The 16,257-nt window shown below is 49.9% G+C and overlaps 1 protein-coding gene across 2 annotated transcripts in view; it reads right to left on the reverse strand.

The window, feature by feature from the left end:
• F13A1 (coagulation factor XIII A chain) overlaps positions 1–16,257 on the reverse strand; it is a 155,736-nt gene that overhangs the window by 13,095 nt on the left and 126,384 nt on the right. For both annotated transcript variants that reach the window (XM_045551634.1, XM_045551635.1), the window contains one exon: positions 10,369–10,529. In XM_045551634.1, coding sequence (XP_045407590.1) covers positions 10,369–10,529 — 161 coding nt within the window. The remainder of the gene's footprint in view (positions 1–10,368; positions 10,530–16,257) is intronic.

The following is a 16,257-nucleotide window of genomic DNA, read 5'->3' on the forward strand; positions in this document are numbered from 1 at the left end:
TGCCCACCACCCCCACCCCTGCCACCACGTCCTCCAGGTGGGAACCACTGGTGCAGACACAGCATGTGGAGGACAGACTGAGTTTTTCACTCTCTTCCCTGATGTCCTGACTCGATCCAGTTAGATACCAGGGTATAGAAGAGCATTAGAATACTTCACATAGTGCCCTGGTTTAATTCTCAAGTGTGTCCAATCTATTTGTCCTGTATTGGGAAAAATTTCAAAAAATCTTTGGATTTAAAAAAATACAAAACAAAGATAACATTTACAAAAACTCTTTCAAATGGAGAAGGTGGAGCTGATACAGAGACATTATTGGTAAAAGTGTTTGTCATGATCAATTTAATTGTTTCTGGAAAGAGTATTTTGGCGCCATCCGGCTTCTCCATGTCATGCTATTATAAGTATGAGCATAAGCCCCTTAAAAAATAAATCTGATAGTAGCTATTGACCCTCCCTCCACACTGACATGCACAGTGACAAACGAGATATGCACACTATGAACGTGTATTATATTTTTAGGGCATGTACTATAGACCCACACAGTCTATACATGGTTCTCCAGGGGCCCATGACCCCCAGGTTAAGAACACTTTCCATATTGGTAGGCCAGCTCTACAAGAAGACCCTATGCTGCAGAGAGCAAAGTACATACACCCTTCCAGGTCACTGATGACAGTGATAGGGAACATTTCGTATTTGAAAGGCTGGCCCATGCGTTTGGGCCTTCACGGGCAGCTCGTCACATCTGAAGCTGATCAGAAGATGAAGCCTTCCTGGGTAGTTTCATGTGTCATGCCTAATCAGTGCGCTTCCAGATCGTACCTCTGCAATCAGCTGCTGGCGTGGGTGTGTCAATGCTGCCCAGACTTCCCCTACACTGGAGGGGGACCAACCTCTGCAATCAGCTGCTGGCGTGGGTGTGTCAATGCTGCCCAGACTTCCCCTACACTGGAGGGGGACCAAGGCTGGGGAGGGAGGGGGGATGAGAGGAGAGGCCCTTCTCTGGTTGTGGTGTGTTTCTTTTGCAACTAACAAAGACTCCTTGTGCATTTTCTAACATTTGTCTCCTGCACTGAGAATCTAAACTTCCTGCTTCCGAGATGATGCTGAACCTTAGACACTGAAACCAAACTAAATATAAAAACCTGCCCATCACCAGCTCAACATCATTGTTTTCTGCTTGGGAAATTTAAGTGGAGGGGTCTCTTCCTCCTCACTTCTTTTGAGGAAAATGGAGCTTCCACAAAGCATTTTCATGTCACGTGTTGATTAGGTGATGCACCATGCTATGGCATCTATAAAAGGCTGAGAACAATGACTATTATGGGAGAAAATGTCTGTTTGCATCGAATTCTTTTAGGAATCTGCACAGCTCCCTTTTCTTTATTGCTGTAAACATAATTCCATATCTTCGTAGCTGTATTTCTGATTTTCTTGCTCTCATAAAATCTTAAATAAAGGGAGCCTTCAGGCAATTTGAAGAAGGTTAGATCAAGAAGAAACTTTTATGTGTATTCACTTTAGAAGAAGAGTATCCATTACTTGAACCAGAGAAACGAATAAAGCACACGTCATACTCAGGGTCACTGAATGCTTTTCTGCACTTTGGATAGCCCTGAGTTTTTCAATAGTCCATTTAAAATATGTCTGTTTTTAAAAATAGACCTGCAATATGATACTTTTCCAAGTGCCACTCACCACTGTCAATACACTGAATTCTTGTTCCTTACACAATTTCATGATAATGAACCACTACTGATTCTTCAGTAAATAGGAAAGTTACAAACACACACACACACACACACACACACACACACACACACACACACACACATACACACACAGTTATGTAAACTTTTTGGAAGAAGTTACTTTTAGGAAATCACAAAATATTCACTGAGCATATACTTTACAAGATATATAACTGTATTCAAAATTGAAACTGAAATGAAGGAAAAAGTTTGAGAAAGAGTAAGAATGAAATAAACTGGCAATTTGATGCACATGATTTATTGGTGCACCTAACAGTCAATTCAAGTGCTTTCAATCACGTATTCCACGTATGACTGGAAACTGAATTTTTCCCTCCCTCTCAGCCTGCAGTCACTGCTGGGAATAAGCCACTTCTTGTTTGCAAACTCTGCTCACCAGCACCTGCACCGCCACTGTTTCTAGCTGACACATAGATGAGCATCTACTAACTAAGCCTAATGGTTCTACCATGGTCAGTGTTCTCAGTCTGTGCAGTCCAATATGGTAGCCGCTAGCCACCTGTGTCATTTGTTTTTAATCTAAATTAAATGAAATGTGAAAAAAATTCAGTTCCTTGGTCCCACCAGTGACATTTCAAGGACTCGGGGACCACCATGTGTCTGGTGGTTGTCACATTGGCCAGTGCAGATTTAGACTGTTCCCAGAATCTTAGAATGTTCTACCAACTCATTTAATCCACACAACACTGTGAGGTGGGTACTATGACTCTTCATCCTATGGAGGACACTCAGGCACAGAGAAGTTAAGGAACAGCCAGTAAGCAGGGCAGGTGAGACTCGACTGCGAACAGTCTGGTGCCCGAGCCGTAGCTTAACCACACCCTGCTCCGACTCTCATTAACAATCATAATGAGAGCAGCAAACAGCTTACAGTCACTTAGTGTTTACTTCCTCAGGCAGGCAGTCTGTTCATCACTTCCTGTATGTCACCTTATTTAATCCCCTCTGCATCCCTGGGGCTTGGGGGCATTATTGCTATTCCCGTTCTACTGATGAAGACGTGAAACTCGGAGGTAAATAAAATGCCTACGGAGCCGTGAAGGTGGCAGAACTTGGACACCAATCCAGGTCTTTCTGACTCGAAATCATTCGTCTTTAAAACTACATCCGCTGTGATCTCTGACAGAAGAGAGGTAAAAATAGTAACTTTTTTTCTTTTCTTTTCTTTTTTTTTTTTGCTGCAAGAGCTTCTTTCTTTTCTGAAATCCACAGCAGAATCATTTGCAGTGACTTTCTGTGTTATCACTAACGTAGCAGTTGAGGGCGATGATTATAAGTTGACCCTGACCTAAATTTGAAAACACAGCTACGACTCGCCTCTTTCTCTTTGACTTTATGGAGAAAGAATTGGCTTCCTGTGCCAGAGTAATATGTGACGAGGTAGCCTTGAGGCCTTGATATGTATCACTGGATAATAATAGGAATTTCTATATAGGATCTTCTATTTTAAAAATGATAGAGATGCCGTTTTTTGCAAGATAACCAGTAACCTAAGCATACTGGGATTACACGACAGGGGCATGGGATTGGTTATTCTTGATGTTTTTCTTTGTATGTGTCTCTTTTATGATTAAAAAAAAAAAGTAGCCAACAGGAAATACATAGAGCGAACTGCGTTTTAGGCACCTAGTTCCCAGTGATTTCTCATTTCCATTCTCAGATGCCCGTTGTCCTGTAGCTGCCCCGCCGGGAGAGATGACATGTGCACCGCAGAGGAGCCCGGCCCGCGTGTGACATAGTCTGGCTGTTGTGTCCCGGCCGACTGAGGATCTACACCGTGTAATTCCGTAGCCGAATCCTCCGTGACCAACAGGCATGAGTGGGTGAGAGTCGGCTCCCCAAGCGCGCAAAGCCATGGGGTCACCTCCTGGGGTCCCCTGGGAGAGTCGGCTTCCCTTGCCCAGAGGCCCTCACGGCAGGACTTCACAGCCCGCCCGGCACAGTGTCGGGAAGATGACGGGGGTGGCTGGGATGCAGACAGCGGAGTCATTCCTGTGAAGCTCAGGGGAAAGCAAGCTGGACTCCAGGGCTGAGGACCAGGAGCTGCCACTGTGTGTCCTTAGGCCAGTCCCTGGACCTCTCTGGGCCTTAGTTTCTTACACGGTTAATGGTATGATTCAATGTAATGGTCTACGGCAGAGCACCCGAAACATGCTGGCATTTATGGAATCTGAGGTTCACGGGAGAGAGTGTTGCCAGGGTGACCAGGAGAAGACCCTCACCCACGAGGTCCTCTACCGGGAATGGTGCGGGTTCGGTTCTCAGGCACCGGTGAAGAGAACCGCAAAGGAGAGAAGCAGAGAAGCCCACTCCACTCTCAGTCCCCGGCCCCACCTCTCCTGCCGGGGAGGAGGGGGAGACAGGGCAGGGCGAGTCCTGGGGACAGGAGGCGCGACAGAGCCAGGGAGCACAGGGGGCAGGAGAGAGAATGCGCTCAGCTGGAGACACGCAGGGAGACGGTCAGGTCCAGGGACCGTTAGAACAAGCAGTCTTGGTGTTCCCTTTCTGCCCTGAGGGCAGGTTGGGGCTACCTAGGCTCCCACAGGGGGAAAGGAAGCCGTAGCTAAGTCTCACAATGTAACCAGTGGCTTATTACACCTCAGGTGCTTTCCCTGATTTTAACTCTTGCTCCAGGATAGAGGTGCATGAATGGGGGCGTGGGGGGAGAGGCCCGGTGCCCACCACAGCACCCCACCCCACCTGGCTCTGCACCGGTGGCTTGGGGGCGTGAGCAGGACAGAACTGAAGAGGATTCCATGGCTAACCTCAGTAGAAACTGCCGGTTGCTCATGAAAAGCTCCAGTTAGAACAAACCGTTAGGATGGTTGTTAAAACAGAATGAGCTAGTGTCCCATGTCGGAAGAGGTCTGGACATGGGGCCAGAGGCACGGGCCGTCTGTGCCAGGTAGAAAGGGAGCCCCGCTCTCTGGGGTGTGCAGCTCCCTGCCAGGCTGCAGGGCTCGGGGGGCAGCCAGCGGGCAAGACTCCACTCCCAGATGGGCAGCGTCTGCACAAGGGGACGTGCTGGCTTGGAGGGGCGTAGCCCAGAGGAAGGCCCCTGCCCTCTCTGGGGTCCACAGTGGCGCCTCTGGTGGGACCTGTCCTACCCACATGGAGTGCCTGGCACCGCTGGTCAGTGCTGGCACGCGCACACTCTGTTTGTTGAGCGCGAAGGCCATGGATAAAGCCTCTCTCCTGGCCCCGTGAGCGCTGTCCCTGTGGGAGCAGCAGCCCAGGCCCGTGACAGTGGCGCTTGGCTCGGGCTAACACACAGCAGCTGCCCTCCTGCAGCCGGCCCAGGCCAGCCAGCGCTGGAAGGATAGCAGCAATCTTTCCTTATTTCAAAAAAAAAGGCAATGAACATATTCTCAATGTTGAGTTTTTCTCTGATATTTTTTAAAGAGCCCTTCCTGTTTGTCACTGCTTATTTACAGAGTGAGCGCCAAATAGCTCTATGCTGAACGAATTGAATAAATGAATGGATAAGCAATGAGTGACTAAGCACAGAGATGAATGAATACTATAAAGTTATTTTATGTAACAGACAAAATAAGTAAGGAGCAAATGTATGTTAATAAAAACTCTTAGAAACAGTTCATATTTTAAAAGTTTAGATATGTAAAAAAATTTTAAAGCACCTATTTGCTCATGATTATAATTAAAAAAAATCATGTACATAGGAAGTGGTTATATTTTCTCCTAGCAAAATTGCTCCTAGTTTATATAAGAAAATTAGTTCTGTTGGTGATTGGTGACATTCTACAAGGGCTGCAGGACTTGTTCCATGTGATAATGCTACAGAGGTGTCAGTTCCTGAGCTGTTTTAGAATGACAGACAATAGGAGAGGTGTCTGAAAAACTGGGGGGCACCTACTGTCTCCCCACAGCCTTTCCCAGGCTCCCCAAGGCCGGCCTTCCTGGGTGTCCTGGGGAACACCATGGAACTTCCGGTGACCGGAATCAAGAAGTCCCATGCCACTAGGTGCAGGTGACCTTCCCTCCACTGCCCTACGCAACTCCCAGGAGATGACCACTGGGTTTCCGGCATGGATAGGACTGGAGAGGAGGGAGGACACACTTTCCAGCAGCTGCAGGGGCCTGGCGTGGGCTGCAGATTCTCACAGACATCATCGCAGACGTGAGCCCCCAACAGCTCTGCATTCTATATGTGAGTATAATTAATAGGAGGAGTGGTGTAATTATTAGTGTTAATTATTAGCATTATTCACGTTGTAAAGGGGATAATGAAGTACAGAGAGAGATGATATGTGTGAAAGAGAGAGAAAGAGAGAACAGTCAAAACATGAGAAGTCAGAGAAAAACTCTATGCCTGATTTTAATAAAATATGCTTTTCTCATCAAAATATTTTGAGAACATGGGGAACAAGATGTGTGCTCATTAAAGTTCAATGACTGCTGCTCCCTGGCTTTTTGCAAGTGCGGATCACACACGCTGACTCACGCAGGGAGGGTGCTGGGATAGTTGGTTAGGAGCACGACTTAGCCCAATCCCGGTCTTGATCGCACGGGGTGAACGGAGACTGCGTGGATTAGGGTTCATGAACACGCACCCACTGGCCTGACTGCTTGGGCTGGCGATGGCTTGGGTCTGGGCAGGGGGGTCCCATGTTGTTCCAGGTCGGCCTGGGTTTACGCTTAAAAGGGAATTAGGTAAGAACAGCTGGAACCCAGCTGCTAGGCCACTCCAGTCCCCAGGCTGAGCTGGGGACTCCCAGAAGAAGACGGTGCTTTGGTCAAAGGCTTTGAGGAGAAGGAGAAAGAAAAGAGGCCCGACAGGTGGGAAGGCGGAGGTGACAGGCATGTCACATCCCTGCTCTGGGTCTTCACCGAAGCCGCTTGCCCACAGAGTCGATTATAAACCTCTCATCCAAAAATTGTGGGCTTGCTTCAAAATGGCCCCAAGCCACCTTTGTTGGGTCGTTGTCACTTGTCCCCAGCCTCCACTTCAGCCGCAGCAGGCTTCTCCATGCTGTGTACCTCCCCCAGCCCTTGCTGAAGGTTCTTTCCTAGTATCTGGAATGGTCTGTCCACCTTCTCCACTGGCTGAATGCCACCCGCTCACCAGGGATCACTTGTCACTCCACAGCCCTCTCTCTTGATCCCTCACTCTTGATCCCCGCTCCACTCAAGCTTGTGTGATCTCATCTGCCTTGAACACAAACTACTTTGTGAGAGCAGTTAGCACCTCTGTTTTCTGTGATGTTCCCTTGTGAGAGCAACCTGGCGTATCGGCCACCTGAGCAGGCTTCAAGTCAGAAGACCTGGGTTGAAGCTTTGTGCCATCCCTCATTAGGCATGAGATCATGGGCAAGTTACTTATGGACAGCACAATGGCAATAACAACCACAGCCACCACCTACCCGGTGGTCACTGTGACCCGGGCACCAGGCATCCACCGACTCATTAAATACTCGTGAGAACCCCGGGAGGCGTGTTGCCACGGCCTTTGCCTTGTCGATGAGAAAACAGAAGCCAAGGGAGATTAAATGATTTTTTTCAGGGTTACAGGGTCATTATGTTGAGGAAACAGGCTTTGAACTCAGTGTGGTTCCAGACCTCGTGATTTGGCCACTGTGCTACAAGGCACTACCCTCTGGGCCTCTCAGTTTTCTTATCTGTAAAATGGGGGTTACAGTAACATCCTCCTCATGGGATGCTGATGAGCATTAAAGAAGATAATATAAGAGAAGTGCTCAGTAGCATAGTGCTTAATAAGCCATCGCCGCTGTCACTGTGGGTCAGGTGCTGCCCCGTCCCTCCTCTTGCCTATGAGCTGAGTGGGAGGCGGCACGTCCTCTGTCCCTGCAGCCTTTCCCCTGCGCCCGCGCTCACCCCCGCAGCCGTGAGAGGCCAGGAGCTGCCAGCCTGTCCCACGTCCAAAGGGATCTCGGAAGGGTTGGAGCACTTTCCTAGAATTTGGGGACACTCGGTAATTCTGGACCTCTGAGCCATGGTGGTTTTCTACTTTTACCGCGTTTAGCTCCCTCTCCAAGTCCTGTTTTACCTGATCTATGCAACTCCTGTCCCCGAGGTCCCCGGAGAGGTACTTCAACTGGATGTTTTCTTTTCATTCTCCTCTCCCCTCCCCTCCTCCACCACGCCCGCATCTCACATCTCCAGGAGGCTGAGCAGCGTCCCAGGTCCCCAGCCCAGCAGCCAGAGTTTTGGAATCACGGCCTCTCACACCGGGGTGGTCTTTAGGGTTTGAGGTGATTTACACAGGAACACCTCTTCCCCCGTTTGACTTTAGTTTCTTCCTGGGGCTAATGGCTAAGGGATGGTATGGGAGGATGCCTCATCCCCTTTTGCCGAAGTTCCGTGTCTCCCACGCCGGAGTGGCAGCCAAATGGCCCCACCTCCAGCAACGGCATCCCCAACTGCTTTGCGGAAACAAACACAAGCACAACTCTGTTTAAACCACAGCCTCCCTGCCCAGGTCTGCTAACCTGTAGGAATAAGGTATTTCTGCTTCTGCCCCTGGGGAGTTACATTGTGCTTTATGTAAACCCAGAAGATAACTCACAAATAATCCTTCAAATTAATAATGTCTAAAAGATGAAAGTTGTCAGTTTCCATCCTACCTCCAGTTTATTATCAGTGGTGCAATTAAATTCTACTTTCTGCTGTGGTTTGAGCACTTCACAGCTTGGGAAGGCTCTCTCCTGAGACCTTCGCAGGGCCAGGCCAGCGCTTCATAATTAGCTAAGCACGCAGCCTCGCCCCGGTGGGGAAGGGTCAGGGTTGAGCTCATGAAGGAGCCCTGCTCAGCGGCCCCAGCAGGGTGGCCAAAGCTGCACCGCCGTGCAGCTGGGAGAGGCCTGCGGGGCTGGCACACATGTGTAGAGGGAGCTTCCTGGCAAGGCCACTCGCTCCTGATGCTACCAGCTTCACTTTCTCACGGGACAGCGGCGCCTCCGGAGCAAAGTCAATCCCCACTTCCCGGTTTTGCATTTGTTTCTGATTCTGCCTGCAAACGCTGCACATCTCGTTTTCGTTCTGCTTCTTAAGGCTTCCTGTGCTGATGACAGTGCCACAGTGGGCCGGTGGGCAGTGACAAGGGGGAAAGAACCAAAGAGAAGCAATGATGGAGCCATTCTAGAATGAAGGGCCTGGTGTTCTGCTGCTCGACGGGCACCACCTGTCTGAGTTTGGATGAGTCTTGTGTCGGGGGCTCACTGTGCCATCTACACAGGACCAGTCTGTGAACACCGCGACACGAGCCGGTTCCCGGCCCCGCCTCTGCAGGCCGACAGGCTGGGTTGGAGGCCTGGCTTGCTGGCCGTGTGACCTTGGGTGAGTTGTTTGACCTGTCTGGCCTTCAGTGTTCTCATCTGTAAAGTGCTGATGCCAGTACTCCCTGTCTGGTGGGGGTGTTGAGGTTGAAAACACAACCAGGCCTGTAAAGTGGTGATCATGGTGTCTGGAACACGGTAGGTACTCAAAGGAGCCATTCTGAGTGCTATACATCAGTTCTGAGCTTTACAAATGATTCACAGCAGAAGATGCATGAGAAACAAGGCCTACCCCCACCCCCACCCAAGGACCATTGAAAAGTTGACACTTTATGAAGCTCTGATTCACCCACCACCCTAGAGGAAGGCCGCTTAGCAGGGTCTGTGCTCATCGCTCTTAATCACTTCAAGAACCTTCTCCAGAGACTGGGGAAGGACTCTCAGCCCTGAATGAGGGCTAGCATAAGATGTCATTTCCCTGGGTCTCTGCTGGAGTCTGGGTTCCTGCTTTCAGGGCACGAAGGTGTCTCAGGGATGTGGCCACAGATACCATCGGGAGCTTCGGGTGTGGCCCTGAAAAGTAGGAGCAAACGGGCTCCTATCTTTGTTTCCCACTCCCGTCCACCCCCATCCTCCTCTGCCGATTCCTTTGAGCCATTTGGGCAGAGGCTTCTGGTGGTAACTGGAGAGGCAACGTAAAAGCTATGGAACAATTGGGCAAAGTCAACCTATGGTGCCAGAAGTCAGAAAAGTGGTCCTCTCAGTGATGGACGAGGCGCTTATTGACTGCTCGGGATCTGAGAGGCTTTCTGGGGGTGTTGAAAAGCCTCCATCTCTCCATCTGGCTGCTGGTCGCAAGGTACACACATATGTACAAAATCATCAAGCTGCACGTTTTGAGTGGTGCAGTCTGCTGTGTACAGTTACACCCCAATGAACACCACTGTCCAAAACGCAGGCGGCCGTGATGGGGCAGCTCCCCTCTCTCACGGTCTGCCAGCCTGTGTGATTCTGGAGACACTGAAGTTCTAAGTGCCCGTAGCCATGACACCTCCTTAGCTTCTCCACCAGTGTGTCTAGACACAGGGGGCATATTTGTATCCACAGCCACACCTCTGCATTCAGTCTGGAGAGGAGAGTGTTACGTGTGCGTGTCTATCTATTGCGCAGTTTACTTCTTTCAAAGAAAGAAGCGTGTTTTGTTTTTGAGCAGACACTCCTTCACACACACACACACACACACACACACACACACACACACACACACACACACTAAGCCAGGGGGCCCAGGCAACAGCCTTGCCTTTCGCCCTTGTCCGAGGTGAGACGCTAAGACTGACCTTGATGACAACCGTGGGGATCGTCAGCACTGTGGACTTCTGCTTGGCCAGAACATCCCTGGTCTCGTTGACTCGAGCTGTGACAAAGAAGTGCAGGGACGCCTGTTCCAGCAGCTGGCCCATGTACTCGCCGGCTTGGATCAGCACCTCTTGCTTCCTGACTGGCAGGAGGAAAAACAGGCCCAGCATCAAGACCTGAGACAGGGTCTGCTTTACTCTCCCCCACGGTCCCCGTCCTCCCCACGTTAGTGCAGTGGCCCTGGAGCACAGCAAAGGCGAGCGGCACTGGCGTGAAGCAGGGACAAGCTCTCTCTGCTTCTTGCACAAAGAATGTGTTGGACATTTAATATTCAGCCAAGTCTTACTGGAGAAAATGTGTCGAACTTTCCCAACAGTGCTTTTGCCGTTTAAAAGGAAGGCCATGGCAAAGAGGGCCTTCAAATGGAGGGCCAAGGTGTTGTAACTGTGGCTTCGATTTGGGTAGAGTCAGTCCCAAAACGGTACTCGTGGGGTGGTGAAGTTCCAAGGCCACCACTCCACGTGTCGACCCCTTGTGGAAAAGGAAACGTCCCATCCAGGCCACAGGCCACACTTGGGCAAAACTGTCAACTGTCTAAACCGTCCTTGCAGTGCTCCACATTCTCTCTCCAGCTTTTTCTGCACCAATCTGACATCATGATTTTTCTGTCTGAGAAAGAAGCCGTTGGAACCAGCTCCCACCAAAGGCATTCAACTATCATCTAGCCCCCCTTTCCCATTTGTAATTTAGAAAACCTCTGTGCCAAATGTGTGTTTCCTCAAGCCACTGATGTTAGTTTTTTGGTCCTGGGGACAAGCCAGTGGGGATGGCACTGGGAGGATGAGGAGTGGTCCTGGCTTCCCTCCCATTGCCATCTGGTTGGGGACGGTGAATTCCAGCTTGTGGCTCTGCTCCACTTTCTCTACCACTCCCAATTCCCAGATTGTAGAGCACAAAGGACAGTTCTTCTGCAGGCCAAGCCCAGGTGTGGCACCTGCTGCTCCCTGGTCAGAGCCAGGTGCCTGTGCTGCACCGACAGCTGGCAGGCCCAGCAGGTGAATGGGTGACTCATGCCTCCATCCCCGCGCACAGGGAACAGACTCTGCGGATGCTCAGAGCTGCAAATCTCCACTGCTTCCCTGCCAGCGTATGGCAGGGAAGCCGTTTCCCTGGCCGGCAGCTGAGTGCAGAGGGCAGTTCACGTAGCCCACCGCACTGAGCCGCAGTCCGTGGGAGGACGGGATGCCGCCTGTGGGCAGACAAGCCCCAGGGCAGGGGGAAGGGCTCCATGTGGCACTGGCTCACAGGGGAGTACGTATGGAGCCATGCTCATCACCGTGCGGGGACTCTCACACCTGGGCTGGATCCGCAGCAGGTTGCTCCAGACCATGAAGACCAAGGAGGCCAGGGAGGCCTTGGGCAACACCTCAACTTGGGAGTCTCTTTACAGATGTGCAGGTACTGTGCCTGCCTCCAGCCTTCGGACTGAAGAGCTCTCAGTCTTGGCTCCATGTCACAGTCACCCAGGGACCCTTAAAAACCTGCCATGCTGGATCCCACCCCAGACCAATTAAACCAGAGCCTTGGAGGTGGTGGCCTAGGCATCAGCATTTTTTAAAGTTCTGCAGCTGACTGTGATGTGCAGCCAGGGTTGGGAAGGCCCACCACAACGACCAGGGGTCCCCACAGAACCAGCCCTGTGGAAGCCTTGCCTCCAGTGTGGGGTGCGGTCCCTCCAGTCAAGGCCCTGGCTGGTTCCCAGTGCAGTCTGCGGACAGGGAGCACCAGGACCATGTCAGGTCAGCTGCAGCTTGTTAGATATGCAGGTTTGCTGGCCCCTCCCTGCGCCGGGAATCAGGATCTGCATTTGAATGAGGTCCTAGAGGTGCCTGTTCAGGTGTGAGCAGCTCTGAGAGATGGGAGGTTCTAACAGAATAAGGGGGCGGGGAGTTAGGGAAGAATTGGGTGGACTCAGGATGGTCTGGGTTTGAAATTCAAAGTCCTGCACCCCTGGGATCCCATCACCCTTGGCAAACTGGAAAGGTGGGTCATCCCAGACCAGTGGTTGTCAATGGGGGGCAATTTTGCCCTCCTTCCTCTTGGGATGTTTGGCAATGGCCAGAGACCTTTTTGTTGCCACAGCTGAAGTGGAGGGTGGGTTACTACTGGCATCTGGTGGGTGGGGGCCAAAGACGCTGCTAAACGTCTTGCAGGACACAGGACAGTCCCCACGACAAAGAAGTATCCCGCCCGAAACGTCAATTTGCTGAGACTGAGGATCCCGGCCCTGGGCCATGCAGATTATTAGGATGTATTAGTCCATTCTAGGCAAGCAGTAAACAACTGGCTTGGTGCTATTCCACTTAGAGCCAGCTCTTTGAAGCTATGACCTTGCCTTGACCTTGGCCCCGAATTCTGCCTTTTCAAATGACCCACTCATAATTGCCTTCTTTGGAACTGAGCCTGGAGCCTGCTTCTTTCATGGCTCCCTTAGCAATTAATTACTTCCTCTATCCAGATGAGGGAGGCTCTGGCTCTCCCCTGATACAACCTCAGATGAGGACAATGTGGTTCTTCATGTCCCCAGATCTGGATGGATGGAGTGGCAAAGTGGCAGGACTTGGAGAACATGCATTTTGCCTCCAGCTGCCTCCAGTAATAGTTTTTTAAAAACAGACTTCTCGTGGCTATTTCTAGAGGGCTGTGTTTGACACTGGGTTTCTTTAGGCTGGTGGGATGTGCCTGGCTTCTTTGCAGAGGCTTCTGCTACCTTTATAATCCGGCATCAGGACCCCTTTCTTCTCCAAGGTACAACACTCCCTAAGTCACAGCACTGAAGAAACCGGGCTGTGTTTCAGAGCCCAAGAGAACAGTGCTCCTGAAATAGTACGTTATGTAAGTGCTGTGTTTTGCCGCTGCACAAGAAATTGTTCTAGATAAAGTTTATTAAACGTGGCAAGGGAAAGAGGAATAGATTTTCACTCTATGCGCAGGGGGCTGGGATGCTGCCAGTATCGTTTACAGTGTCTGGGGAAAGCCAAGGGAGACACAGACTGGAGCTGCCTCACCTCTTTTCCAAAAAGCAAAGAAAACTAAATATAGCCAAGTGGAAACGATAGCACCTTTGAAGGTACTGGGAGGTTTAAGTTATTCAGATCTTCCAAGCTGATTCTAGCACACACATTCCCTGTAATTATCAATCTGGAAAGTTCGCTTCCCATTTTGCTTAGAGAACTGTCTCTGTAATAGAGGCATCGAAGAATGCTTGATCGAGGTCTAGAATTATGTGGCTTTTTGCAATATTCTGCGATTTCTTCTAGATTGCAATATATAATTTACTGCATGCAGTTAATGCCACCTACCTGCAGGGCAAAGGAACAAAGAGTCTCTGGTTTCCTTCGAGTTATTCAGGACAAGCCCTAGGTTTGGCCAAGTGGGTGGGAGCGTGTTCCTACTGACTCAGGCGTAGGTTTGGTCAGCTGTCCCTAGATCAGTGACTGATGTGATGATGAGCATTCCGTTCTAGCCCACCTCTCACACAAGCTCATTCTTTAATTGGAGTGGAGAGAGAAGAGGAAGGAGATTGAGAGGCAAAGCTCTTGTGGAATGGGAAAAGGCCGGTGTTCAGTTCCCATCTATAGATCTGGGCTGGACTGCAGGTGATGAGGACACAGGGAAGGTAACTGGCCCACCTGAGGCCAAGTTTGTCCTGAACCGGCTCATTGTCATTTCCTGAATGGGACTTCAGTTCTATTACCTGCTGGGCTTCTAATTGCTGCGTGTGGCCTTGGACACATTGACTCATCTTCCTAGCTTCAGTTTCCCCCAGTGTAAACATGTTGGAAGTTACCATTTATTGAAAGCCTACCATGTGCAAAGCATGTCATATATATTATCTCATTTGGTTTTCTCCACACCCTTTTTCTCTCATAACACATAGCCAATCCATAAGCCACTCAGGCGGGTTCTACCTTCAGAACACACCCAGATCGGACCAGTTCTCACTACTCCCCTCACTACCACCACCACCTCTCAGCTGAATGATTGCAAAAGCATCCTAACTGGTCTTTAAGCTTCAGGCCTATCTCCCCTTTAGTCTCTTCTCAACACAGCAGCTGGAACGATCTTCCAAAACTTAAGTTAGATCATGCCATACTCCTGCTCAAAACCCTATAATGACTCCTCAGCTTACTTAACATCAAGGCCAAAGTCCTTATGAGGGCCTACAATTCTTTATATGATCTGCACCCACCACTTTGCCCCTTGCCACCTTTGCTTCCAATTCTAGCTCCACACTGCTCACTGAATACGTTAGACATGGTCTGGCCCCAGGGCCTTTGCACATACTGTTTCTTCTGGCTGGAATGATTACTTGTGCCCTTCTGTCAGGTCTCTGTTAAATGTCACCCTATTAGAGACATTTAACAGAGAGCTGACTGCCCAACTACCCCAGTGCCACCAGCACTCCCTGCCCCCTGTATCTGCTTCACATTTGATATTATCCATATAACCATACTATATATTCACTTGTTTGGTTCCTTACTGTCTGGCTCCCCCACAAGACCAGAAACTCCATAAGGGGAGGACATTGCTACGTCTCCAGCACGAAACAGAACCTGGACTTCCAAGCACTAAATAAAGGTTTGGGGAGACCAATCCTTTGGTGTGGGTGGGTTGTTCTCATTTAAAGGTGAGGAGAGAGAGCTCAGAGCTTGAGTAACTTGTCCAGGGAAACAGTGGTAAGTGACACAGCTGTCCCTTACATACAGAGTTGTCTGACTGCAAGACTCAGACTCTCAGAAATCACATGTGGCTGCCCGTTCCAAGCAATCACGGTTACTGTTGTCCTCTTCAGTCCTTTACACTGACTCTCCTTTTCTGTGGGGACTCCCTTTCCTATCTCTAGGAAGAGGAAAAGTGTCAAATCTTCTAGTTTCCAAAGAAAATACCGCAGTGATTTGTTAATTATTAGCTATGTCACTGAAGCTAGGAAGATTTACTTCCTTTTGGTTTGAGTAGGTTTCTTGGAATTAGAATTTTTAGGAATAGTTTCCCATTTTTCTAAAAATATTTCTCTAAAGCTTCAGCCAGGGTACTGTGGGCTGTGACAGCCACCAGAGACACAGAGCTTGAGAACAGTTGAGACATGTGGTTTGGTCATCCCAGGGAGGCATATTAGTTTTGCTCGCCTCTGCTTTGTAAAAATTATTTGAATACCCTTTTTTTCCTTTTCTTCTTTTTTTTAGTGCCACACGTCAGGTCAATGGGAATCGGTGCCCTGAAGTATTCAGGTCCTTGCAATCTGCTCTCTCAAACTTGACACTCCCTGCCTGGAGACCAGCTTCTTCCAGTTGACGCATTTTTGCCAGTCACGTGACCAACTATTGTGCCCACCAAATACTAGCACCCCAGGAAATGAGACTGGCCAAAATTGTAATCCCCAACGTAAGCTGTGGCATGCAGATCCCAACCTGCTTAAAATATTCTGCATTTTTATAGTGATGAAAACGCTTGGAAGACGTGTGCACAAGGATGAGAAGGAGGCCCCTTGAGAGACGGCAGAGAGAACAAAGCCATCCTCAGGCTCCTGGAGGGCAAGTCCCCAGAGGTGGGTTCTCTCCCTGCCTATCAGGACATTTCTAACAAACAGTCTGCACGCAGGCTTAGATCGCCCTGCTTTCTAGATGGTAAGACAAACACACCACTCCTTCTGGGCAGCCCCCAAAAGGCTTCCCTAAATTGGGAGAGAGGCACCACCTGAGGGCACATCTTCTGACACGGGTCATTTAGACGTGTGCTTTAAAAACTTCCCTGTCACTCCAGTCCCCTCAGGATCTTGTCAAAATTCGGATTTTGATTCGGGAGGTCTG

The sequence above is a fragment of the Lemur catta genome, chromosome 5 (genome assembly GCF_020740605.2).
Source record: "Lemur catta isolate mLemCat1 chromosome 5, mLemCat1.pri, whole genome shotgun sequence".
NCBI classification, from domain to species: domain Eukaryota; kingdom Metazoa; phylum Chordata; class Mammalia; order Primates; family Lemuridae; genus Lemur; species Lemur catta.